The sequence below is a fragment of the Neolamprologus multifasciatus genome, chromosome 10, assembly GCF_963576455.1.
Source record: "Neolamprologus multifasciatus chromosome 10, fNeoMul1.2, whole genome shotgun sequence".
NCBI lineage: Eukaryota > Metazoa > Chordata > Actinopteri > Cichliformes > Cichlidae > Neolamprologus > Neolamprologus multifasciatus.
In genome coordinates this window covers 16,168,731-16,194,975 of record NC_140448.1, presented here as the reverse complement: position 1 = coordinate 16,194,975, position 26,245 = coordinate 16,168,731, and the positions used below count along the sequence as shown (strand labels likewise).

Genomic DNA, 26,245 nt, shown 5'->3' with positions numbered 1-26,245 from the left:
ACTGGATGAAATGCAGCACCACAGTGCCTCCACAGTTTCTATGGACTGTTTTCCTTCTTTAAGAGAGACTTCTTGACAGCCACCCTTCCACTGAGATCATTTCTGATGAAGTTTTGTTGATCAGCTGAAGGGTCAGATGCATCTCTCATGTCTTATGTCAGTATTTCTCCTATTTCCTAAGGACACGACCTTTAGATACTGTTCATCTGCTATAGATAGATTTTAGCCCTGCAGTGTCTGTTCCTGTTCTCACTTTTTCAGTTTCCTAATATTTTTAGTGATACTACCAAGAGATTTGCCAAGTTTTTGTGTAATAGTGCTTAGGGAATCACATTTTCGGTGAAGAATACGATTTTATCCCTGTCAAACTGTGTTATCTTTGGTATTTTTGTAAACTCAACAGAAGAATTTGGAAACAAATATGTTTTTGCAACAGACTGCTAGAAACAAAGTCCCTAAAGACACTATTTAAAATAGGCTCTTTGCTAAGTTGTCTGTTAAGACAAGGATTAAGGATTCTGTAAAGAACTGATAAATATTAAATTTTTGTTCTTCTTTAACAGCCACACTGTCTCTACTGAAAAGCCTACTCTTGTATGTGGCCTGATGTTTCAAGTTTCCACATTACATTTGTAAATTGTATATTGGATCTACTATGTATTTAAGTTGTACAGTGAACCCACATTTGGTAAAGAGGCACTTTGGTTCTTCTGCAGATTAATTGGAAAATATTGTCTCTTGTGTCAAGCTCAGCAAAACTATACATCAGTCCACAAAGCAGAGGTTGCATGTTTAAGAAGTGAAGAAAAAATAAATATGAGACATTTCTGAGTGTTGGGGGTGGGACCTGGGTGTTATAACATGTTGCTAAATGGTTGATTTTTAAAACAGAGCTTACATTAGCCAAGTGGATTACAACCTGTCAGTTCCAATTATTATTATCTCTTAATAATCTTCATGCCCACACATTTAAATTTTGTTTTGCATGCACAGCATTGGTTCCTGTTTGTTGTGAAGTCCAGCTGCACATGCACATGGTTTTATCATCAGGAGTGTAGCCCTTGGTTACACATTAAAATTCATGATAATTCAGGACCGATGTGTTCAGTTTTGGTGGTTCAGACTTCTTAAACAACACAAGCCCAGAAATAATTCACAACTCCAAAACATTTACATACAGATACTATCAATGTCTTTGTGTGTGTGTGTGTGTGTGTGTGTGTGTGTGTGAGAGAGAGAGAGAGAAGAAGAAGAAGAAGGAGAAATCAAAGAACTGCAACGTTTGGCTCCAGGTGTTGCCATCTTTTAAATCGATTTGCTAAAGCTGAGCAGGAGCTGTAACCTACATTTATAAACAGAGGACCTGATTAATATTATAGATTACCTGATTTTATTCCAACACTTAAGAAAACCTATTAGGAAAATGAATGAATGTCTTCTCGGGCAAATTACTTCATTCTGCACGTTATTGGCTTCTCTTCATTGGCTTCATTGTTAAAGCTAGAAGTGCATTCAAAAGCTTCTCACATACAAAGTTTTAAATAATGTGACTCCAACATAAAGGCCTCATAGTATTATATCATCCCAACAGAGAGCTTTGCTCATTGACGCCAAGCTTACTGATTACTGGATTTCCAAAAGTAGGAAGGAAGCCAGAACTTTCCGCTGTCAGACTCTACTCCTCTGGAAGCAGCTACCATGTGGAGTACAGACAAACACGCTCAAAACTTTTAAAACTTTATTTGTTGATAATTCTTATATGTCTGGATCAAGTGACCCTGAAGCGTCCTTATTATGCTACCATAGCCTTAGGTTGCTGGAGCACACCCCACAATGCAATATGCATTAGTTGCCTACGCCTCTCATTTCACTCCTGATGTCATTAAATTTTTTCTTCTCTCTTCCATAATTTGCATCTTTCCCTTTTTTTTTTCCTCTTGCTGCAGCTGGTTGAGGAGTAAGGGGAAAAGAGGCACTGGTCTTGCGAGAGGTTTGTTCATGTTAAATGGGAGTTTTTTCTTCCCACTGTTTCCCCAAGTTCTTGCTCATAGGGGGTCAGTGTAGGGTGGGGCTCTTGGTTGCAGTTTTCTCTCTGGTGCCTTGAAGTGTTATATAAATACTATAGATCGATAGATAGACTATGGCTAAATGAGCTCTGTCGGAAACACAGTTATCAAGTAAGTAGCCAGTATTTTTGTCCTTGAGACATAAGAAGAAGCTGCAGTCATGAAACTTCCTGACTGACCTTATTTATTTGTATGTATTGATCCTCCAGTCTCATAAAACTCAAGATTGTGAGTAATAAAGTGGCATCTGTACATGTCCAGCATGCTGGCAGAGAACAGGATTTTGGAACCTGAGAGAGACTCTGGTGTCAATGTCAACTAATAATTTATCTAAAGTCTCCTTCTTAGACGTTTATGTATTTTAAATTTGTCAAATATTGAGGATGTTGAGTGTCTTGGCTTTGATTTTCGAGATTTCTCTCTGTTACTAAGCAATATCAGACATCATGACATCATTTGACCTCACAGAGTTTTTGCACTTGTATTGAAAATGTTTTTAAAAAACTCGCTCGGTTGACACAGTACACCATGACTTCACTCCTTGCCCTTTCGGTGCCCTTGCAGTAATTTCTTGGTGTTGTTTCTCTCCGTGTCTCCCTATTTTCTCTTTCTCTCCTCAGTTTTTACTTCCCCAATTGCACGTTTGCCTTGTTTGCCCGTCACACAGCTCCCGTGATTTGCTCTTGAGAACAAAATGTTTCCTATTTTTCCTCAGCCAGAACGACAGTGCGACACCTGAGGCCCCTTTTATATCCTCCCAGATGTATTTGCCCTTACCTGTGGCTTCATAGCCTGTCCAAAGTGTGTGGCAATGATAGTTTTCAGAGTAACTGATGGCTGTAGTTTCTGTCATCGTGAGCAAAAAGATGAACTCTCTTACTCATCCAGCTCAGTAATCTTTCAGAAGTGTTAGAAAGCGCCACCTTTCATCTACCTCTGGTACTGAGTGTCAGTTTGATGTCTAACTGCCCTCCGGTGACTCAACTACAGTGTGTGCCAGACAAACTTTTGCAAACAAATTAGGACTGGAACACCCGTTTTAATAATCATGGATAAGAGTAGAGAAGAAGACAAGAGTTAATGAAAGGCTCTGAAAAAGACAATAAAAGAAAAAAATGAAAAATATAGTGTCTTTTACAGTAAAGTAAAAATGGTGAAACACCTTAATGGATGTTGCTGTTTCCCCCAGTATTCATATTTATGTGGCAAAAAGGCTTTTGACATGTAAAATAGCCACACTAGATTTTAGTGGCAGTCCCCGGGACAGCTTGTTACAGCTTTGATGACTTCAAAGAAAATTTATTATTGCATTAGAAAAGAGCGTTAACTCATCAAAAACAATCGTGACTGACCAATAAAATCATTAAAATAATGACTGCTAATTTGTAAGGGTTACTGAAGGCACATTATTTGGATGGGTTCACGTCTGATGAAAAATCGGTTAAATCGATCATCATTTGGAACTGTGTTGCATAAAAACAAATTGGGACTTTGATATACTGCAACACAGCAGACTAAGCTTCCCTCATTTGTGCACACAGTTTGTATCCAGATTGTGCCAGAGTACTGAAATATCTCGGTAATCTTTATGCAAATGGCAAATGAGCTCATATTGTCATCAGATCAAACGTCTTTTCGATGAAAAAGGAGAATCTTGTGGCAGTTCACTAAAACACATTGTTAACGTCTTGGGTTTTGTCTCTGATCTGGGATTTTTTTGGTATCATATTATTGGTCATTTTTTTATGGCATCAGAATGATCAATAAAACACTGCTGAATAACACCCATCTTAGAAAAGCACTAATTTTCTCTTAATAAATTAAAAAATAACTTAATTTTATGTTTATAGTCACCCTTATCTACACAACCGATGTTCAAATGCATTTATAGTGTCCCGTAGGTCCCCTGAAAACCTTTAACGTCCATTTATGTGCCAGGCAGAAGTGCATTCCTGTGACAAATTATTCTTCATTATTGAGATTGTAAACGAATGCTTTTAGTGCTCTTAGTTACATGAATTCATTTGCAAGGAAAAACACCTTGCTTAAAAAAAAAAATATAACTCTTGTAAGTGCAGCAATCATAAGCCACAGGAGAGTTTAAGCTGCTCTCCAAGAAGGAATCACACATGACGGATGTAAAACATAATTGTTTGTAATTAGAGAGCAAAGTGAAGATGGATCATTCACAGTTCTTCATGCACCGACACAAACATATTTATCTTTCCACAGTGGGTTGGTGAAGACGCTGATCAGGTCTGCATGGCAGTCTGGCACAAAGATCAGATTTATTCTTTGAGTTTTTGGAGCATCAGTGGCTACTCAGACACACAGTTTGTGCTACTGTTTTCCTCTGATTATAATTGGATTTGATGTCATTTATAATGATTTATTTTAGGGATCCACCAATTGGGAAATTCTATGCTGATACTAATGATTTGCTGGGTAGAGGATTCAATTTGGTTACTTATTTATTTATTTTTGATATTAGATTATTAGATTTTGGCTATTTTTTTAACCCCATTATGCAGCAGGGGGACACAAACAATAGCTGACCTGTTTAAATGTGACTGTGAATTTTATGTGGATGCGTGGGAATCTGTGGTGTTTGTGCTCAAATTAATATTCATTAAGCATGCACAGAATGCTAACCGTGGTTTTACAGATAAGTAATTTCTTATAATCCTGGAGTGGGCATTGAACCAATGCAGACCCAGTGAATACCATTGTTCACTTGGATTTGAAAAGCCTTTGTGTTGCATTTATAAGTGAATGCACCAATAACACAGTTTTTGAAATCCAAAAAACATAACGACTTGTGAAGAAATTAGTTTTTTCTTTCTTTTTTGTGTCTACTTTTAAAGTCCATTTCACTGAAATTGAGATGACAATATTAATAATTCGCTTTCAGAAATGCTCGCAGCTACATCCCATGAAGCCAAACTTTTTCTTTTTGCTTCTTTCTTTTTGGAGGATTTGTACAAATTGAAGCAATAAAGCACAGCTTGATAATTTGTATGTTTTTACCAGAGTATTATTCAGTTGTTTGACTCTTTTCTGCCTTTTTGCTGCTCGGAACTTTGATATTTTGTGTACAGTATGGTGTAAAAGTCTTGAGCGATTCCTCATTTCTTTATGTTTTGCTAGGAACATGGGAAATAGGTGCAGCAATTTGTTATGAAATGCGTGTATAGTCCAAAGCTCTTCTTTTGGATGTTTGCTGCCTTTTTTCCATTCTCTATCAAGATGATGGAGGCCAGTCCATGACTGACAGTGTTATACTGTGTGTAAGTACATTTTTACTGCATTGGTAGTTTGTTTGAGTGACAACAAAGTTGTTGCTAATAAGATTTTGTGACAGGCTGCTAGTAACATAAACATACCAGTTAAAATGTAAAATTGTTGCTTGAACAATAAAATGTCTGTAATGTTCAGACACAACACTGGTTCGTCACTTTGGTTAGATTAGGTTTCTTTCATAGGCCAGTCTTAAGTGGCTTAAAAAGAAAAGAAGGGAGAATCCTCTGAAAATGGTCAGGTACAAGGAATGGACCGAAAACTGGTGAAAAATCAACCAATGACCAAAACAAATCTTTAAAAGATACCCAGATTACCCGGAGAAGTGTTGCTCAAGACCACTTTACCTTACAATATAAACCATACAGCAGACAACTGCTGTTGCGATTTGGTGTCATATAAATAAAGCTGAATTGAATTGAATTATTTAAGGTACTGCTCCTCTTCTGTATGCTGCCTGTCACCATATCAGCATTAATATCATAAAATAATATTATTATAATATATAATTCAAATATCGTTACAACATCTCAGCTATAATTTAATGTGATTTTCTGGATGTAGTGAAATCTGCCCACTCCTTAATTTATCTCAGGCTGTTGTTGAACACCATCCTTGGAGCTAAGCTCATTATCTGCTTGGCCTTGACCAACACCACACACAATGTGGTGAGCTGTATTGTGAAGCGTGACAGCCTATTGATCAGTGATACAAAATCCCTGATCCACAGGGTATTATTATTCACATGTTACAGTACTGTTTATTTTAAGACATGCAAACCTGTTAACTTGCATTTGAAAACCAGTAAATCTGTAGAAATAAAAAATAAAATGCCCTAAAAATGTTATAATGTTATATAAATTTAATTTTGTTTTAGGACCGGGCCAATAATTCAATATATAGATAATAGAACATGTTTTAAATCAAGAAACTGCATCTGCAGTCGCAGAAAATTATCCTGATTATCTTTGTATTATTACGGGGTCTCTTTACCTTACAATATAAAACGCATCGAGGCAACTGTTGTTGTGGTTTGATGCTATATAAATAAAACTGAATTGGAAAAAGTGAAAAAAAAACCCTACTAAAAGACTAACAGTTACTTCTGCTTTTCCTGACTGCGATGCCTTGACTCATCTCAGGAACTCCATAGCCTTTTTTATTTCTTGCCCTTTCACACAGTGGAAGTAATTATACTTTCATTTCATCCGCCCTTTGAATTCACCCAGATCATTGGATGTTGATGAGGAGTTTAAGGGCAATTTCTGTCTGAACAGCATTGTTTCTACAACGTTATATGCAGCTTTGGGTCTCTGCAGTGTAAAAGTGAGAGTGGAAGAATAAGTACTTATACGAACCATCCTTCCTGTGTGAGAAGCAATAAGTTCAGAATGTCTTTTATGGCCGGTCACAAACTTTCGATTATTTACCTCAAGCTCTTAATATTCATCATCATTATCATGCGACCATGGCAATTTCAATTTCATTCTCGGCTTGTAGAAAACTCAGGCTGAAGGCAGTGAAACTTTAACTGTGCGCATAATGGATTTACAGCGTTTTTATGACTCAGAGATATAGCTTGCGTAAAAAGGAAGTAAAATGTGACCGACATTAATGCAGAAAGCAGAGAATAGATGGTGTAATTGTGAAGAGGCTGTGTTGTTGTTGTTGTTGTCTTGTTGTTGATTTTTACAACAAATATAGGTCTTCAACCTGTCTATACTATCTATTAAGGAAAAGAAGTCTATGTTTTGTCTACTGTAATATCATCTCCTTATATTTTGACATGGCACATTTATCTCTTAAACTGTTCTGTCATTGTTAACTATTAATAATGTTTTCATTCATAACTTTTTGCTTGTCAATTTGTGCTTTACCATTTAGACTTAGTCCATTCATTATTATTATTATTATTATTATTGTTGTTGTTGTTGTTGTTGTTGTTGTTGTTATTATCCTATTATCTTCTACTACCATGACTGGATGAATATTAATGACTTATTAACATTTTTAACAGCTTGAAAAGGTGATAATATTGTGATGATAATGTTATTAAGTGCTTATAATGCCAAAATTGTTTTTTTCTAGTCCTACTGGCGTTGCATCTCATCTATATAACATCTTTAATGAAGCTGTTACTGAGAACAAAGCACATCTTGACTTTAATTCACTTCAGCTGCTGACTGAGGTCATGATGTTTGCTCCTCTGGTGGTGGTTTCCTATGTTTGATCAAGTAAAATAAAGTGAAACTCAGCAGCAGCAAAAGTGGTTTGTTGCAGAACACGTATGCACTAGGTCTTTTGTCTTTGTCTTTTGCAGCTGTCTCCTGATCTCAACAGAAATGATTTCTTTTTAACCTTCTCGTCTGTCTCAATGTTCAGGAGGGATTTTTGAGACCCGAGAGAGCGAGTTAGTGAGTACGGACGAGCTGGCCTTCAAGTTTGCTGTTAACAACATAAACCGCAACAAGACCCTGATGCCCAACACCACTCTTACCTACGACATTCAGAGGATCAACCTCTTTGATGGCTTTGAGGCTTCCAGGAGAGGTAGGGAGTTTTTCTAAAATGCTGACTTTAACTAGTTTAAATGCATACGTTTTCCGCAAAATTCCAAAATGAAATGTTACTGGTAGATTCAGTATTTATCAAGCACATAAAGAACCACTAGCTTCTGGTTAAGAATCTGGTTAAGATTGACATGTTTTTTTGACCATTTACTTGTGATCACAATGAAAATAATAGCAAGCTATAATTCTGTCCTGTAGCTGGAAGACAACTTACTTTTTAAATCAAAGTCTAATGCTATCCCTTTAAATTATATAACCAGTTTAACACTTGAATTTGGAAACACATCAACAGTCTTCACCTGTAATCAAGAATCGTCTGATTGCAACAATCAAATCCATCCAGCTGCTTTTCTGCTGTTCTGTTTTTTTCCACTAGTGTGTGACCAGCTCGCTCTTGGGGTGGTTGCTGTGTTTGGCCCCTCTCACAGCTCCTCGGTTAGTGCTGTTCAATCTATCTGCAATGCTCTGGAAGTCCCTCACATACAAACACGATGGAAACATCCATCGGTGGACAACAAAGACACCTTTTTCATCAACCTGTATCCGGAGTACACAGCTATTGCCAGGGCCATCCTGGATGTAGTCACGTTCTTCAAATGGAGGAAACTAACGGTGGTCTATGAGGACAGCACAGGTAGGCTCTGTTAGCTGTTGTAGCTTTTAAAATTGATTCACAAGCACTTGATTAATACATTACTTCAAGGATTCAAATGTGAAGAAGGTCAAAGAGAGCCCTTTTAAGATACAGTCAGGTGGTTTTGGATTATGTGAATTTGACAAAGCTATTTCACTATTTTTCAGTTTATCTGTATGCAATAAATCAGTATGCTCAAGGAGATTAGCCAAATCTACTAAACTAACAACAGCCACAGTCATTGTGATGTTACCTGTTGCTGCACAAAGTCCCATTTTAAATTCTCAGTTTTCTCTTTTTGGGCATCATCACCTAATTCTTTACAGCCAAAAGCCAAAAAACCCTCAAAAACCTAACCTAAACAGTTCAGTGACTCAAATTAGCAGAGACTAAGTGTGCTAAGTTATTGCAGCCACTCCCTAATACTGATATATGATACAAATACTTTATATGATTGGTGAGTTTGAAGAAAATAAAATAAAAACTGCTTTTCAAATAACTTTAGTGACCAAAACTCCTGTATGCACCTGACTATAAATATTTATAATTCTGCCATAATGGTCCTTGCATTATGACTTTGAAAAATAACTTTTACACCACGTGACAATAACCAGATGTGCTATAAACATTTATCATCCAGCTGTAAAATATGAATATAGATTTTTTTAAAAACAAAAAAACATAGTTTTAAGTTTCAAGTTCAGTGTTTTAATAATATTTGACTGAAGACAGCATTTTACCTTTGATTTTATTTCCTCCTGTAAGGCTGGTTGTCAACCTTAAAATGGCATGGCATTTAAAGTGAAGAACTGAGAGGGATAAGAGGTCAAAGGAGCTAGCTGGTGTTTTCTGGACCTGGCAACATATTCATATGTCATGGTCGTAATTACAAAATAAAATTCTGTCTTACAAAGTCACCTCCATCGCGTTGGCCAGTGAACCCAATCTGTGACAGGGCACCAGGGCCTCATATCAGACAGCTGCCAATGTTCCTGCCCTCTGACTTCCAACTGCAGACATACAGACCACAACACTGATAGCCTCCAAATCCTGCGGTTTCCCATAAACAGCGACTGCCCACAACACAGAGAATATGAAATTCTGTTGCTAAAATGTCATAGCTTATAGATTTTACAAAGATTTATTCTTCCTGAAATGTCACATAAACACACACCTGCCCATTTACACTCTATTGTGCATGTACACGTTCAGGCTACCGGAAAGCAAGGCGTGCGTCCCGCTTATGTGACAGAACAGCAATCAGTCTGGGGAGAAGCTGAAATGATGCAGTGTATGTTTTGTATCTGACCACAAGAAGGAAGTAACAATTAGAATTAATGAGGGGGAAAGTACAATTTACTGTTTTTAACTTTTTTTTTTAAAGGCCTGATGCGGATGCAAGAATTGATCAAAGCTCCAGCAAAGTTCAACTTGAAGATCAAGATCCGCCAGCTGACGCCGGGTAACCAGGATGCTCGACCGCTGCTTAAGGAGCTGAAGAAAGACAAAGAGTTTTTTATTCTTTTTGATTGCTCCTATCGCATGGCTGCTGAGCTCCTTAAGCAGGTCTGTGCAGTACTTTATCTAAGATTCATTTCAGTAGTTTTTTTTTTAACATCATATTTATTTATCTTTTGGGGGACAGGGGAGGGGACAGTGCCCCGTGCACTGATTCCTACATACAGAGAGCTGAGATCGTCTTGCATATTTAATAACAACACATTTCTGTTGTCCTGGTACTTGCTGGGTTTCTCACACTACATTTGTATTATTTGCTTGTGTTGTTTCTGTATCCATTGTCTATTATTAAGTGATAATCAATTTTTTCTTTTTTTTACCCAGATAGGCTTTGGTGTCAATCTTACAGAAACAGAAACTTAGAAAAACTTTTATTGTCCTTTTTATTCAGCTTCAGGGAATTCAGCTATTTAATTCATACCTAAAGACTGATAAATTTGATGAATACTCTTAAAGAAAATGCATGATATATTTTATGTGCTGTGCAAGAGAAAAATGACCTGCCAAATGACTTTGTTATCAAGCTCCTACATTAGCTGTAGCACTGGAGAAATCATGGTATTAAAAAAATAAATAAATTGTTTGGCAGTTTCTTTTTCTTACTTTATTTTTTTCTTTGTTGCAGCTTTCATCAATGGGAATGATGACAGAGTACTACCATTTTTTCTTTACAACCTTGGTGAGTTAGAAAAATGCATAGCTAAAGTTTTATTATAGCTTTTTAAGGTGATAGTAGGCAAATAAGTAAAATAAAGATCTGGGTATTCATTTTTCCTTTAACTGGCTTTTTAAATTTACTGGTTACACCTTGAACCAGTCCTTACATTTGTACATACCAGCACATCCTTCTTGCTATCTTTCACCTTTACCTTCATCTTGCGTCTCTTGCAGGATTTATATGCCTTGGATCTCGAGCCATACCGCTATAGCGGGGTCAACATGACTGGTTTTAGACTGCTGAACATTGATGACCCTTGGGTAGCATCTACAATGGACAGGTGGGCCATGGAAAGACTTCAGGGCCCCAAACAAGAAAGTGGTCTGATGGATGGAGTCATGACTGTAAGCCCTGTTGCTGTTATTTCACATTACAAACACCTGAACCTGCAAAAAGCCACATCTGTTCTATAAGCTGCATCATACAGTTGCAAACAAAAAAGTATGAGCTAACATGTAATGCTTTTTTAAGCTTAGTAAGAATTGAAATGCTGATTTTCTCAGTTATATTCATTTCATCGTTATAGCCAAACATTATATGTTTTGCACATTTTCCCAGAGGAACTTTTAGAGTTTTTAGAGCATTTTTATCTGCAAAACCTGCTCTCTTGGTTTCATAATTTAGCTGTTTACAACTGACATTTAAGTGCACAAAAAAGCAACTTTCTCTCACTGCATCCTCTACAGACAGACGCAGCTTTGATGTATGATGCCGTGTACATGGTTGCTGTCGCGTCCCAGCGGGCCACTCAGATGACCGTCAGCTCCCTGCAGTGTCACCGCCACAAGCCTTGGCGCTTTGGTCCGCGCTTCATGAACCTTTTTAAAGAGGTCAGTGTTAGATAAGCTATTGGGAACTTAAAAAAACCTGCAAGATCAGCGGCATGGCTTAAAGAGCTTCAGTTGCCTTTAGCCTAAACACGATGCATTTTTGATGCATGTTTGTAACAGATGCCTCAGATGCAAACATAAAAATTTACCAAAACTGGGTGTCAGATCATTTCTTCTGATATAATATTTTATAGGTCCCTTCTGACAGTCCGCGCTTTGCCTCTGAAAGCTCGCAACATGAAAATACACGGTATTTATGTACTTATAAGTTTAAAGCGTGCGGCTCAGCCCAACAGTCAGACTTGATGCCTACAGACAGAAATGAGGCCTTTGATGCACGAGTGTTTTGATCTCTTAAGTCTTAAATCCAGCAGAGGACCGTTGCCTGCCACGGAGAAGGAACATTATCATTCAGTCGCCTCACTCATATTTTCCTCTTCATGCTGCCGTCTTCCTTCTCTCACACTTTTTCTTTATCTTTTCCTTTTTTTCCCCCAGAATCTTAGTGGCTCTCCTCTTCAGCTTTTCATTTTGTTTTCCACTGCTCATTTTTTGAAGCATCTGTCCTCATGTGCTATTCATCACTTGATAATAGCCTTTTCGGGGGGGAAGACCCCATAGTGATATGTCTCTCACTACACTCAATTAAAAAGCACTGCTGACAAGAGAGCACAGAATATGAGGACACAGCTTTTATTTCAGTGACAGAAATTAAATCCTGGGCACTTTAACCCAAATGTTATCACTCTCCTCTGGCTATTGTGTGTGTTTCTGTGGATCAAATGAGCATATTTCTATTTGACATGTCTGAACACTTTTTTTCTTAATTAGCTTTAATCAGGAAACACAGAACAAAGAGCCACATTGCACACTTTAAATGTTTTAGACATGTCCGTTTCTACAGTTGTGTGTTTTTTGTTGAATTTTTTTGAATGATGGCAGCAGATTACACTTCTGGCATGCATCAAAAGATTGTATTCAGTTTTTCTCATTATAAATAAGTAAAATGTGGAGTGAACTTACTTTAACTTAATTTAGTTTGTATTTTTTTGTACGCAGTTAGAGAAAAGGTTTGGGTAGATCAGAGAAAAATGCACATTTTGTGGATTTTGACCCCAAACAGATGTTAAAAAAGAGTTTTTTTGTTAAATGTGCATGAAATCTGCAGACAGATTAGAAACTGCAAAAGTCAGGTGATGACTGTTGCCACAGAATGTCACAAAATCATATGTAAGGGTGGTTTTGCAGACAAATGCTTTGGACAGATGGAGTAAAAGTGAGCTCTTTGGCCACAATCAACAAAAGTAGGTTTGTGGAGAAGAAAAACAAAGGGGAGAAGAATTTGTCAGAAGGACAAAAATATTATGCTTTGGGGTTGAGAGGCAGCCTGAGGCACAGGAAACAGTGCAGAGATAGAGGGAAGAAGGGATTCTACTAAATATGAGTAAATTCTGGATGCAAATGTGTAGTCGGTGAAGAAAGTGAAATGAAAACAAGGCTGTCTGACAGGACAATGATCTAACACAGACCTCAGACTCCACCATCAACTACTGCTAGAAACACAAGCTGAAGCTTTTGGAGCAGTTCTTACAGTCCCATGATTGAACAAATCTGTGGGTAGATCATAAACCTGTTGTTCCTAATAGACAGCCCTAAAAATATCTCAGCACTTGACGTGATCTGCAAGACAGACTCGCAGACAGTTCCTAAAAAGGCGACACATTATATGGTTGCATGTGGTGCAATTATTTTTAATGTTTGTGAAATAAAAAGGAACAGTCCATTAACATTTCAATTTGAAGTGCTTTAGCTGTAGAGTTTATATTTGTTCTCTTCTCTAATAAAAAAAGAGGTGCCAGATGTACCTCCATCGCAGTCTGTCAATAATCAGGACAAACAAGAAAAGAATGGTATACATGCAAAGCAAAGGGAATCATCCAATATGAAGTATATTCAGAAAAAGGTAAAAGATTTTTGTTTTTATTTGATTAAGCGAGAAAAAAAATGTATGCATATAATTGCTTTGGCTATTTTAAACAAAAGCTTTCATGCGTATTGAGACTATACAACCTGTTGATCTTCACTTGTTGTGATCCCGTGAGCCTTCGAGCTTCCTCTCTCCTTGCATGGACCTCCTTCACTTTTCCTGCAAGCAGCCTGTTCTAGAGTTCCAAAGGAAGACGAGGAACTCAGATGGTCTTCCAATTCTCCGTAAATCTCTCTCTCTCTGCCTTTCCCCTTTTTGTAGGCACAGTGGGATGGACTGACAGGGCACATTGTTCTTAACAAGACAGATGGCCTGAGGAGAGACTTTGATTTGGACATCATCAGCCTCAAAGAGGACGGCGTTGCCAGGGTGAGCACAGAGGCCTGGAACAGCCAATTACAACGCTCTCATGCTGCTTTCGCACTGGCTTATTTGTTCCATTAGGGCATGTGTTTGTTTATATGAGAGACAGAGCGAGAGCAAGAGCTGATTAGTCATTTAGTTTTCTGTACTTACATCCTTTTAAAACACACTTACTAGTTGTTTTAGATTGTCCAGCCATGAATATTAATAATGCTGCACTAACTGATTATTAATTTCCACGCTGTCCGTGCTTCACGTTGCTCTCATCACAATTCCTGAAGGGTGTTGTGGAGGGCGGAAGCCGCCTCACGAAAAGGTGGATCGAGGTTTGTGCCAGTGCCTTGTTTGGTGGAAGCCTTTGTTGTTTGCCCCCTCTTCTTGTTTGCCCTACTCTCACTCTACATGCCGTGCACCTTGCTGCTCCCTGCCTTGTCAACTTTGTCTCTCTTCACTGATTTTGTGGGCAGCAATGCCATGTGTTTGACGTTTCAGTTTTTCCCCTGTTTGGGTGCAGGCATTGCTCTGACACTCGTCAAAACTTTCAGGAAAAAAGTACAAATTTACTTTGTTTAAATGCATATAGCTGTACCTCCATTAGGATTTGGAAGCAAGTCCTGCAATTTCACATTCTTTAATGGCAGGAAAGACGTAAGCAAATATATAAAAATAGCTCTCTGTCAGCTACTAAACTATAATTTGCTTCGCTATTAGATTGCCTTCATAGGCACTTTAATGGAAATCATGCAGGTTAGACTCAGTAAGGGCCACATGTTTTTGAAAAATTATATTTACTGAAATTTTTCTTCTGAACACCACTAAAGAGGATTCTAAATCACATATTCAAAGTGCAAACTTTAAGCTTTAATTCAAGAGGTTTAACAAAAATATTGAAAAAAAATGTAGTAATTAAAATTGTTTTTATACATAGTCCCTTCATTTTAGAAAGATTAAATATAATTGAACAAACCAACATAACTGTAAATATAAAGGTTGTTTCTAACATCTGGATGAAAATCATTTGCAATCAACAATTGCCTAAAATCAAGAATTCAATTCAGCTTTATTTCTATAGGCCCAATTCACAACAACAGCTGCTCAGGGAGCTTTATATTGTAAAGACCCTACAATATTTAAACGAAAGAAACGCCAATAATTATATCATCCCCTATGAGCAAGCACTTGGCAGTAGCGGGAAGCTATTTTCTCTTCCCATCATTCTGGTATAAATACATCTTTGTTTTATTTGTCGAAATAATTTGTTTCACAGCTGTGCAGGCCCCTTTAGATGTTTTCTTGCAAAGCCTAATCTGGTCGTCTTGTTCTTGAGTGTCATAGATGGTTTGCACCTTTTTGTAAAGCCCGTGTATGTAATGTTATACCTACCCCCTTTAGGGTGTTTTTGACTTGGTTTGATGGTGTGAAGGGATTTTTCTTAATCTTGGAAAGATTTATGCTATGATCCACTTTAGTAATCTTCGGTGGTCTTTCGGGGGTTTTGGTGTAGCTTGTCAGTGCCTTCTTTTTAAGAATATACCATAATTTGACGACTCTTTAAGTTTTCGCTATGTTTGCAATGTTTTTTCAGCCAAATGATGGACTCCTTCACTTCACTTGCATTAACACATCTTTGGACCTCATATTGAGAGTTCAAGTGACCAGTTACCAAATACAAGTGAAGCACTTTGAATCAACTCTAGATTTTTAACTTGTCATGGGACAATGAGGGAACAGACCTCACCTGGTCATGAGACTGAGTTGTCATTTGTCCAATTAGGTTTCAGTTTCTGAACATGGGACACAATGTATAAAAATGGCTGTAAATCCTAAACAGCTAATGTAATACTTTGGTTAAACTTCTTGAATTGAAGCTCAAAGTCTGCACTCCACTGTGGTGCTCTACAAAACAACACAAAAACACAAAAATGTGCCATTGTCCAAATACCTTTAGATTTATTTGTACCAAAAAGAATCTGATAAGCATAAGCAACACCTCATCTCAAGTTTAAAAACTTTAAATCTATAAAAGGAGTAGATTTACTTTCCTGGCCTTTGATTGGCACAAAGAGCAGAGTTATAACACCCTCCGGTGCACTGATTATACACCAAATCAACTTCATAACTCCATCCAGATTCCTTTCTAGTTTAAATTAAGTTCAATTTTAACAGCAATTATGCAAAAGCAATGCTTTGATGATTGAAAGAGCGAATGTTCGATTCATTCATAGCTTCGGCGTCTGTCTCAGTTGTCAGACAGGTATGTAGGCAGGCAGGAACTGCCAATTTGCAAAAGCTCTGATTTATTTGTCATTTTAATTCCATTCAATACCTTCAGTCCTCAAAAGCCTCACCTCAGAGGAAATGCCACTATATAGTAAGCACATCACATAAATTGCCTGGCTTTATGGTAATAAAAAATGAATTATCAGTCCGTTGCAGTTGTGTTAGTTCTTGGGCACTGGAGTGTTAAATACACTCTGAAGAGGATGATGAGACAAAACAAAGTGAAAGTCTCTTGAGGAAAAAAAAGTATTTTCTTTTAAAGTTGTTGACTTCCCTGAAAATATATTTTTTTTTCTCCTCAGCTTTCTTGGCCTGGCTTACTAAGTCTGTGGTAACGGTTTTCCACTCTGATTTGGTTCTGGATGAGGATGAGTGTTAGGATTCACAGATAACATTTTCCTCACAGCATATATGAGCCAATTCATGTCAGTTTTTATAGCACACTTAGTTGTTGGGAGCTCCTCTGGTGTACACGATAAAATTGCAAGGCTATACACAGCAAATCCATGACTTGGGGGTTTTAAAGATGCTGGCTGCATGCGGTACGGATGTCCTAGGCTATACTTTAGGATTAAATTCATTGACTTAGCTCAATTGCTCTTTTACCTAAACTTCAAACTGTGCAATCATACTGTTGATATTCGACAGAGGAGAAGCAGCCCTCTACAACAGCATGTAACACAAGCTAAATGATGCAAGACCAAACAATTTTAGACCAAAATACTCTCTACATCTTTAATATTCTCACGCTGACAAATTATCTTTGAGATTGAGGACAATGCAATTAATTCAATCCATCCCCACTCACAGTGTTCCTCATCTGCAGTGTCCACAGATAAGACAGATTTATGGACTCCTTCGCAGAGTGGTCCCTTGCAAAAAGTAACTCGGTGGAGATATGGAGTGCTTTTAGCGAGGTTATAAGTGAACACATTTTCCATCAGTCGGACTTGGTTAACAGAATAAGACAGAGTGTAATGAAAAGTGAAAAGCATTTCATCTTTTGGAATAGGTAATCCCACCCAGCCATTTTCAGAAAAATAAATTGTAAAAATAAGACTGTACCTTCTGCAGAGCTCAGTTTAATAAGAGGTACTGATGCGTTCACTTCTCTTCATCCTCTTAGGCAGTGAATGAACGGAGAGGGCATTGTTTCTGAATAAAAATACCAAAAGGCACTGTTTTGTTCACAGAATGACTCGCCAGAGGAGAAAAGCTTATCTGGCACTTGCTTTAGTTCTATTAACAATAAGGCCTAATAATTTAACGTTCTTAGCTTCATTCCAGACCTGTCATGACCTTTGTTAAAGCAAAGGGAGTTGAAAGGTTAAAAAAAAATCCAGCTGCCAGACATCTGTTCTAATCTGATAACTGTCTGGATTATGCCGCCTGGTCTGATGATTAAGACAATCTCATTCACAGTTACCATGTTGTCCTCTCTTCCTCCCAACCCTATCTACCCTTCTTCTTCTCTTGACTGCTGGTGTAATTTCCCTTTCTCCACTATTTAAGTTTACTAACTGAAATTTGTTTTAATTAATGTTTGGTTTTGATTTTTTTTTTTTGTAGTTATTAGAAAAAAATGTAATAAATCCAAATTAATGCAAAAATAATTTCCCAAAGCCCGGCGTAATATCCTCAGATGTCTTTTCATGTAATGCTTTTCATCATTTAATTTCATGATCACATAAACAAAAAAGACAAAAAATCCCAACAATTCTTATTGTTTTTGTTTTTTTTATCTGAGATGAAGCATAATTGTTAATTTTAATTAAAAATGACTTTTTTGTCACGCTGCTAGTCAACTAATTTTTTCAGCTCATTGTTAAAATGACAACGTGGAGAAAATTGTTTAGCAGTTACTGGATGGTATTGTTGTAACACGTTTGCACTGTAGTTCTACTATTCAGTATTATATATTTATATATTGAAACTGGGCTTCCCTTTTGCTGTCAGCAGCAGTTATTTCAGGTTAAAGTAAAGGAAGTATTTCAGTAACATATTCAGTACTGTGCAAAGGTCTTGATCCATCCCACATTCCTTTATGTTCTTTGTATTGAAACATGTTCAAACATGGAAATAAAACAGGACCAGCGTTTTTATAGTTCTCCCAAACTTAAAAATCAATTCTTGATACGACCACCTTTATTCTTCTACACGCAACCTGAACTCTCTTAGGAAAGCGCTTTAGTAATTTTTTGTCTTAAGGAATAGTTCTCCAGGCTCCATTATAGATATTCAGAGTTCCTTGGATGCTGCACTTTATTCTATCTCTGTCAACATGAACCCACACTGCTTTAATAATGTTGAGGTCAGGGCTCTGGGGAGGCCAATCCATAACCCATAGCGCTCCATTGTGTGTTTTTCTATCCAGTTTTGATTTTATGGCATGGCTTCATCTCTCAGCATGAATCATTGTCATGCTGGAAAATGAACAATAGATGGATCAAATGGGGACCCAGATGGATCTCTCAGATCCTGTGTCAAGTCTTAGCTGGATTCCTTTTCCTATTATTTAAGGGAAGAAATAATGCTCATCTTCTGTAGAAAGCTCCTAGGTCTGCCACATCTTCTTTTGCCTTCTCTTTTTTCATCTGATAGCTTTTTGAGAATCAAGTTGTTGGAAAAACACTATTTTATATCTTTCAAGCTGTGTTATCTTTAGCATTTTTGTAGCTAAACATAAGAAATGGAAACAAATGGTATGTTTTTGCAACAAGCTATTGGTGCCTAAAGATATCATTTAAAATGGGTTCTTTGCTCATATGTATGCTATGTGTGTACACAACACTGGTTCATCCCTTGAGTTAAGTGTCATTTTTAATGCTTGAATTACTTATAGGTCAGTGTTAAGTGGATAAACCAACAACGAAAATAATTTATCTAAAAACAGTCAGGTAAAGGACTGCACTAAAAATGAGTGAAAAAGCAGCCAATGTCCAAAGAAACTTTAAAAGACCCTCAGAAAGCCAGGAGAACTATTCCTCAAGACCACCTTTTATTAAAAAAAACTGCTCAAAAGTCAAGCTTCTAGGATGCAAAATACAAAGAAATGAGGGGTGGCTCAAGACTTTTGCACATCACTGGATGCTACTCAAATACGAGTGCTAACTGATCCAATAATTGTCATAATGAAATTGTTGTACTCAAAATCTGTTAGGTCCAAACTGTTCCTTCAGTTTCATATTTGCTGTATATAAAATTACATTTTTTAGCACTTTGCCCAAAATCATCAGAGCAAAGCTCAGCAAAGGGAATTGCTGTAGAATAGTGAATGAAGCAGAAAGTTGAAAAGGAGGCAGTGTCAGATCTTTAAACCTTTATACTTCTTTTTCATTTTTCTGTTCGGCGAATCAGAAAATATGATTAATATGCGGTGTGTCAGAGCAAGTTCTATTTTCCCATTAAGATCTGGAGATTAAATCAACCTCGTTATTCTTTATTTTTCTGAAATAAGTGGAGTAATCAGTCAGCTTATTTTCCTGCACAGGTGATCGCTAATCATAAAAACAGCGTTGTTTAAAGCTTAAACTGAAGTAAAAGTCTAAACGCTGCAATTTTGTCAGTCTTACACAGAGACTCCAGAAGGTGTCAAATGTAACATCTTGTGTTTGATCAAAGGAGCAAATGTGGTTCAATAATTCTGAAGCCCTGTTTGCTTTTGCAGATTGCTGTGTGGAACTCGTACAGGGGGATGAACCTGACGGAGGAGTCCAGGCGAGACAAGAATAACAATGTGACAGACTCTCTGGCTAACAGGACTCTCATTGTCACCACAATACTGGTGAGTAGGAAGGTTAAACAGAGGACAGCATAGAAAGAAGAAGGGAAGCACATGTGAGATATGGTTAATGTAGATAGGGGGAACAATAGATGGGAATGCAATGAAAAAGGAGAAGGATACAAAGACGGAAAGTGGTGTTTAGGAGATGTGGCTGCACAGTTTTTGTCTGGTTTTGTCAGCACAGAGCGAAGCCGATTCTTTATTAATCCCGTCCATAAAATCATTTGCACGTGCTCATGCAAAGGATCTTCAAGCTAAAATAACAAAACTAGTTCATTTAGGATACTAAGCATAAAAAAGGGGTCAGAATAAAGAATATACCGTAAAAAGATAAATACATTGTTTTGTTTTACACAGGAAAATCCTTACGTGATGTTGAGAAAGTCAGACAAGGAGCTGGTTGGGAATGATCGCTACGAAGGCTACTGTCTGGACCTTTTGAAGGAGCTCTCAAACATCTTGGGTTTTACGTATGAAGTCAGACTGGTGGCTGATGGGAAATATGGAGCCCAGAATGATAAAGGAGAGTGGAACGGGATGGTCCGGGAGCTGATCGACCATGTGAGTTACTAGATAAAATGTAAACCCCTCAAATTAAATTGGGAAATAAAGTAGAGTAACGTTTTCCACGGTTGAATTCACAGATTTCATTCAAGCCTGTTTGCAGGCCTTGTTTAAAGACCAGTACAAGCTTCTTTCTTTGATAAAAAATCAATGTTCCCTCTGACTATATTAACAAGGCTTCTAACAAAAAAAGCTATCTGACTACAGTTATGAGCTATACATAAATATTACATTGCTTTCTAACAGTTTTCTCAAGTAAAGAAAATCTTTTAACGAGGTGTATTCATCATGTGAATACTGATGCACCGATGAGAGCCCTTGAACAGTGCTCACTTTACCTGCAGTGGGTTACTTTTGTTTGGTTCTTTTCAGGTTGCAGACCTTGCCGTGGCTCCCTTAACCATCACCTATGTCAGAGAGAAAGTTATCGACTTCTCCAAGCCCTTCATGACCTTAGGCATCAGTATCTTGTACCGGAAACCTAACGGCACCAATCCAGGCGTGTTCTCATTTCTTAATCCCCTGTCTCCGGACATCTGGATGTACGTACTGCTGGCTTGCACAGGGGTCAGCTGCGTCCTCTTTGTGATTGCCAGGTGAGAGGATGCACTGATGCTTGAGGGGACGAGCTGAGGTGTGATGAACTGTCCAAAGCCCCAGCTCAGCTTTGCCACACTCTACTTTTGTTACTAAGAAATGCCACCACAGAGCTTTTTAGAACAATAAAAAGTGGGTGAGCCTGACAAGAATCACAAATCAGCTGTGATGTTTTGGCTCAGCTATATTTTAGCAAATTTCTGCTACTCAGAAATAACGGAGAGTGTGCTTTTAGCCATCAGCTGCCAGAGTGGATTTGATTGTGGCTGTTAAGTAGCTGGGAGTAATTGCAAACTCTCCACCTTGTTCTACGGTAGTATGAAAAAGAAATCTGCCAGCTGGTTGCACCTTGCAACCTGTAAGTGAAAATGAAAATATGAGACTCAAAATGTGTGTTTTGCATTCTGTGAAAGTGCAGATTGCACTGAAGCACTAATGGAAGCCTGTTTTAATGTGAACTGCATGACTGAATTATGATTACCTGCAGCACACTGGTTCCATATTTCTTTTAATCTCGCTTCCTTTCTGTCGTTGTCTTGCAGGTTTACTCCTTACGAGTGGTACAACCCACACCCGTGCAACCCGTCCTCGACTCTAATTCAGAACAATTTCACTTTACTCAACAGTTTCTGGTTTGGAGTTGGAGCGCTCATGCGACAAAGTAAACTCTTATTTTTATATAGTTGTTTGATGAAATTGTATGTTGACTGTCAAATTAACAAAATGTTTTGGTATGTACAGTGTCTTTGACAATCATGAAGAACTTGTTTCTGTTCAGACACCTGGCAAAACATGCATTTAACAACATGTGTGCGCTTTAAAATTTTTATACTATTAGTGTGTCCCTGCAGTCAGATCAAATCGGAGGCCGCCTGGATATTATTAATTAGGGGCTCTATAATCATTGACTCACTTTGGAAACAACCTTCACTGCAGTTTTTGGTAGTTCTGCAGTGGCTTTGTTTTTCCCCAAAAAATAATAACCTAAAAGTATTTGTGCATTCTTAAATTCTTTTTTAAAATATGGTTTTCAGCTCAGACAGATTTGATCTCACTCTTTGTACACTATGTACCCAGCAGCACACAGCAGACAGACAGTTAGCACAAAGCTGGTGAACATAACAAGAAACAACTATTTCCCTCTGGTTTGCAGAGACCACATCAGTTAAATGTTTGATTTCAATTTATCAGGTTAGGACACAAACACACACAAACCAAAAATGCTATTGTTTAAAAAGTTAAAACGTTACTCATAGAAGCAGAAAGAACTGGGGGTCTTACTGCAGAGCTACAGTAAATAAAAACCCTGCACAGTGGCTCTGCTGTGAGCTGTTTAATGCCAAACATCAATATTTTCCTCCTATTTTCTTTGAATGCCCTTTCCATGTATCCTGGCTCCAGTTCACATGAATTGCATCCAAACCCTATTATAAGAATTATGTTGCACATCATAGAGTCTTTGTCTCTCTAAAGGCAGGAGATTTGGGCAGGCAAAGTCCGACGTGCCTGATTGAGTGGTCAGCAAACCTACTGACAATATCAGCCGAGTGCAAGCCAAGTGTAACTATAAGTAAGCTATGTGTGTAATTTGTTAGCTCTTTAGAAAGGCAGAAAATGAAGAGATGAGCAAGTGGGGCTCATTTTGGATTCGTGCAAATTTCAATGTTGGTTTATTTTCTTATCTGTAAATCAGATTGCCGATAAAGCTTTAATTACATGTCTCCTGCTGCACTGATTCCCTTTTAGCATTTATCAAAAAACAAGCTCAGGCAGGTTTTATACTCTCTGCACTGTAAGCTGCATATGCACTGTATTCTGCATATGAGCTTTTTGATGCTGTGGGTTCTTCTCTAGAAGCACATTTAGGGATTCTTTTCACTCAGAGTGAATAAAAAAAAAAATAGCACAGATGAATCCAAACCTCAAACCCTAAAAGTGGCAAATGTATTCTCCAGTTATCTGAATATTTTTCCCCCAGTTTCCTTGAAATAAAAATATAAAGCACTGTAATAACACCTGTTATTATTCTAGTTTCACTATTCTTTTATTAACAAATAGATTCCTGCATTATCAACATGTTTCTCACTCTCCCTTTCTTAAACCTTTACCACATGTGCTCGTTCTTAACCCCTTGGTTCTGTTTTCCGTGCTTCCAGGTTCAGAGTTGATGCCTAAAGCTCTATCCACACGTATAGTTGGTGGCATCTGGTGGTTTTTTACCTTAATCATCATCTCATCCTATACGGCCAACTTGGCAGCCTTCCTCACAGTGGAACGAATGGACGCACCCATCGACTCAGCAGATGACCTGGCAAAGCAGACCAGGATTGAATATGGTGCAGTTAGGGATGGATCCACTATGACTTTTTTCAAGGTAAACCTGCTGTAGTGTCTAGTAGTGACGCTTTTAGAAATATGTGACACAATACGTATTACATTATATAATCTGTCTTTCAAGGGCTTTTCTCTCTCTTTATGTTTGTATTAAGCTGTTGGTCCTGTGAAAGTACTTTATGTTTTCCATGGTGACGAACTGAATATGTGGTAATGCTGCTGGAGAGGAAAGTGATTTTTCACACTGAATGCAAACCATAGATATTTGATTTTTGCATCTTTTAAGAAAATGTTTTGTTATCTTTCAGTAAAACTAAGTGCTCGCAAAAGACTGTTTGTCCATCCATTTATTTTTTTCCATTTCTCTCCAATTCGGGGTTACATGCGGGCAGCAGGCTATACCAACTGTGCAAAAAGCAGGATACACCCAGGACAGGTCACTGTTGGTTAATCACAGGGAGACAAAGAACCATTCATATCTATTGCCAGTTATCCTAATGAACATGTCTGTAGATTGTGGGAGGAGGCCAGAATCCCCAGGGAAGATTGTCAGCTGGTTGGTGGATTCAAACCCAGGATGTTATTGCTATGGGGTGACAGTTCACCTCATAGCAATAACATCCATAGCAATATGGAGGTTTTAATATATTTAAATACATAACTCAGGAGTCACAGTGCCAACCAAAATTAACAAAAGCCATTGGGCATAGCCTTAGTGCTTCAACACTAAATTTGTAATTTACCTTTGTCAAAATGAGTTTTATTACAGTTTCTCAACATAATTCACGGGAACAGATACTTAAAATCATATAATTTCCTGTATCATCCTTCATTTTTGCCAAAATTCTGTTATAATGAAAATAAATAAAAGTAAATAAATAAATTTCATGGCTGGTGATGTGAATCCATCAAGAAGGATTGTATGATGGGAAATGGAGAAGATGCATATCGAGAATTTGGGAGTGTCTGTGTTGAAGTATACGGTAATTTGTGAGTTCCTATTATATAATGCATTAGTGTACTAGTGTCCTTGGGTGGGCTGTCACTTCCTTGCCTCACAGTTACCCTCGCTCTGTGCCTCCTGTGGCTCAGCAGGGGTGATCCATGCACGGCTTTTTCCTCCCAGATTGCAGCCAGTGATTATGGCTGCCTCGATAGGAAGAAGCAGGCTGTGTTGATGGCTTGAACAAATTGAATCAGCTGGAGGAGATTTAGAACACAGCTGTCCCATTTTCTCTGACTGAGCAAAGCGAAACACACACTCACACGCATCGACTGAGACTCCCGCTGAAACACAGTCCCACACAGCTTGCTTGTTAAACTTGTATGCATTTATGGAAGCGTTAAAATCCAGTTAAGCACATATAACTGCGCTTGTGTAGTCTATTTTAAACACTGTACACTTTTTATTAACTTTTGGCTGCTTTGCTCCTTAGAAATCAAAGATCTCCACTTATGAAAAGATGTGGGCCTTTATGAGCAGCAGGAAGAACACCGCTTTGGTTAAGAACAACAGAGAAGGTATCACCCGCGTCTTGACAACAGACTACGCCATGCTGATGGAGTCCACCAGCATCGAGTACATCAGCCAGAGGAACTGCAACCTCACACAGATTGGGGGTCTCATAGACTCCAAGGGCTATGGAGTGGGAACACCTATTGGTAGGATGAACAAGAAAGATGTTTATGCCTCAACATCATCTTTGTCACCTAGCTCCGAATGAAAAGCCCCTGAAAAAGTAAAGAAAAAAGTCATGTAGAGTCACATATTTTGAATTGAAAACTCCTTGTGTTTGACATATTTCACTGCAGCAAGACTCATTTCTTATTAAATAAATATATCAATTAAAGCAAGCCATAGACAATTACTGCATATTTTCAAGCACATCAAATTAAATTCTGATTAAAAGATCCCGGTGGTCTTATTTTACTAGAAAATATTTTTATAGAAACGTCTGTAGATGAATGTTTTGCATGAGAGATAGAAATTTTTATTTCATTAGGAATTTGCATATTTTTCTCAGGAGTTCAAGTGCAGAGCAGCTACCCTTTATCCTCAAAATGCAAATACCCTTCCATCAGAAAGCTCTGCCAGCTGTAAGGCTTTAGGCCAGTTTGTTAGAATTTGAACTGGAAGCAAGTCAACCTCTGCACTTGATGTCAGGACTGTTGGATGTTTACTCAAGCAATACTTAATATATATCTCTCTTTCTTCTCTTATCAAGATGCAAAGGTATTGCAACTGATGTAGGTTTGAAACCCTCCGTCAGAGATTAAGGCTTATTTGATAACAGCAAGCCAACCTGACAAGCCTGTTAATTTTCACTCTGCTGCTCCTGTAGAAAACATTCTGCATTGCTGAAAATATTAAAGGCCACCACAGAATGGAGGAGCATCTGTAGCATAGTATGACAGAGAGGGCCAATAAACAGAAAGCCTCCCTGGGTAGTTAAGTTGGCATTAACCGTTCTTGTACAGGATTTTTCTAATCCAGTCCAGTTTGATGTTGACCTATTATTTTTCTGAATTCAATTTTACTTCCCTGCTGGCCAAAAAAGCACAAAAATGAGATGTGCATAGAGTGGTAAAAGCAAGAGAAATGACAAACCATTATCTAGGAAGGCCAGACCAGGACCAGTCTCTCTAAATACTTTTTGCTGTTGTATTGGAGTGTAGTGGTTTAGTGTGTTTGGTAGGATGTTT

The 26,245-nt window shown here is 37.9% G+C and overlaps 1 protein-coding gene across 4 annotated transcripts in view; it reads left to right on the top strand.

Annotated features, from left to right (window-relative positions):
• The window catches only part of grik1a (glutamate receptor, ionotropic, kainate 1a), a 36,313-nt gene that overhangs the window by 1,804 nt on the left and 8,264 nt on the right, over positions 1 to 26,245 (top strand). For 2 of the 4 annotated variants that reach the window (XM_085174157.1, XM_085174158.1), the window contains exons 2-15: positions 7,746 to 7,913; positions 8,310 to 8,567; positions 9,952 to 10,133; positions 10,711 to 10,764; positions 10,977 to 11,147; positions 11,490 to 11,633; positions 13,882 to 13,989; positions 14,265 to 14,309; positions 19,931 to 20,047; positions 20,405 to 20,608; positions 20,984 to 21,207; positions 21,751 to 21,869; positions 23,365 to 23,582; positions 24,979 to 25,204. In XM_085174157.1, coding sequence (XP_085030283.1) covers positions 7,746 to 7,913; positions 8,310 to 8,567; positions 9,952 to 10,133; positions 10,711 to 10,764; positions 10,977 to 11,147; positions 11,490 to 11,633; positions 13,882 to 13,989; positions 14,265 to 14,309; positions 19,931 to 20,047; positions 20,405 to 20,608; positions 20,984 to 21,207; positions 21,751 to 21,869; positions 23,365 to 23,582; positions 24,979 to 25,204 — 2,238 coding nt within the window. The remainder of the gene's footprint in view (positions 1 to 7,745; positions 7,914 to 8,309; positions 8,568 to 9,951; positions 10,134 to 10,710; positions 10,765 to 10,976; positions 11,148 to 11,489; positions 11,634 to 13,881; positions 13,990 to 14,264; positions 14,310 to 19,930; positions 20,048 to 20,404; positions 20,609 to 20,983; positions 21,208 to 21,750; positions 21,870 to 23,364; positions 23,583 to 24,978; positions 25,205 to 26,245) is intronic. The other 2 variants (XM_085174161.1, XM_085174162.1) reach the window with 1 other exon arrangement.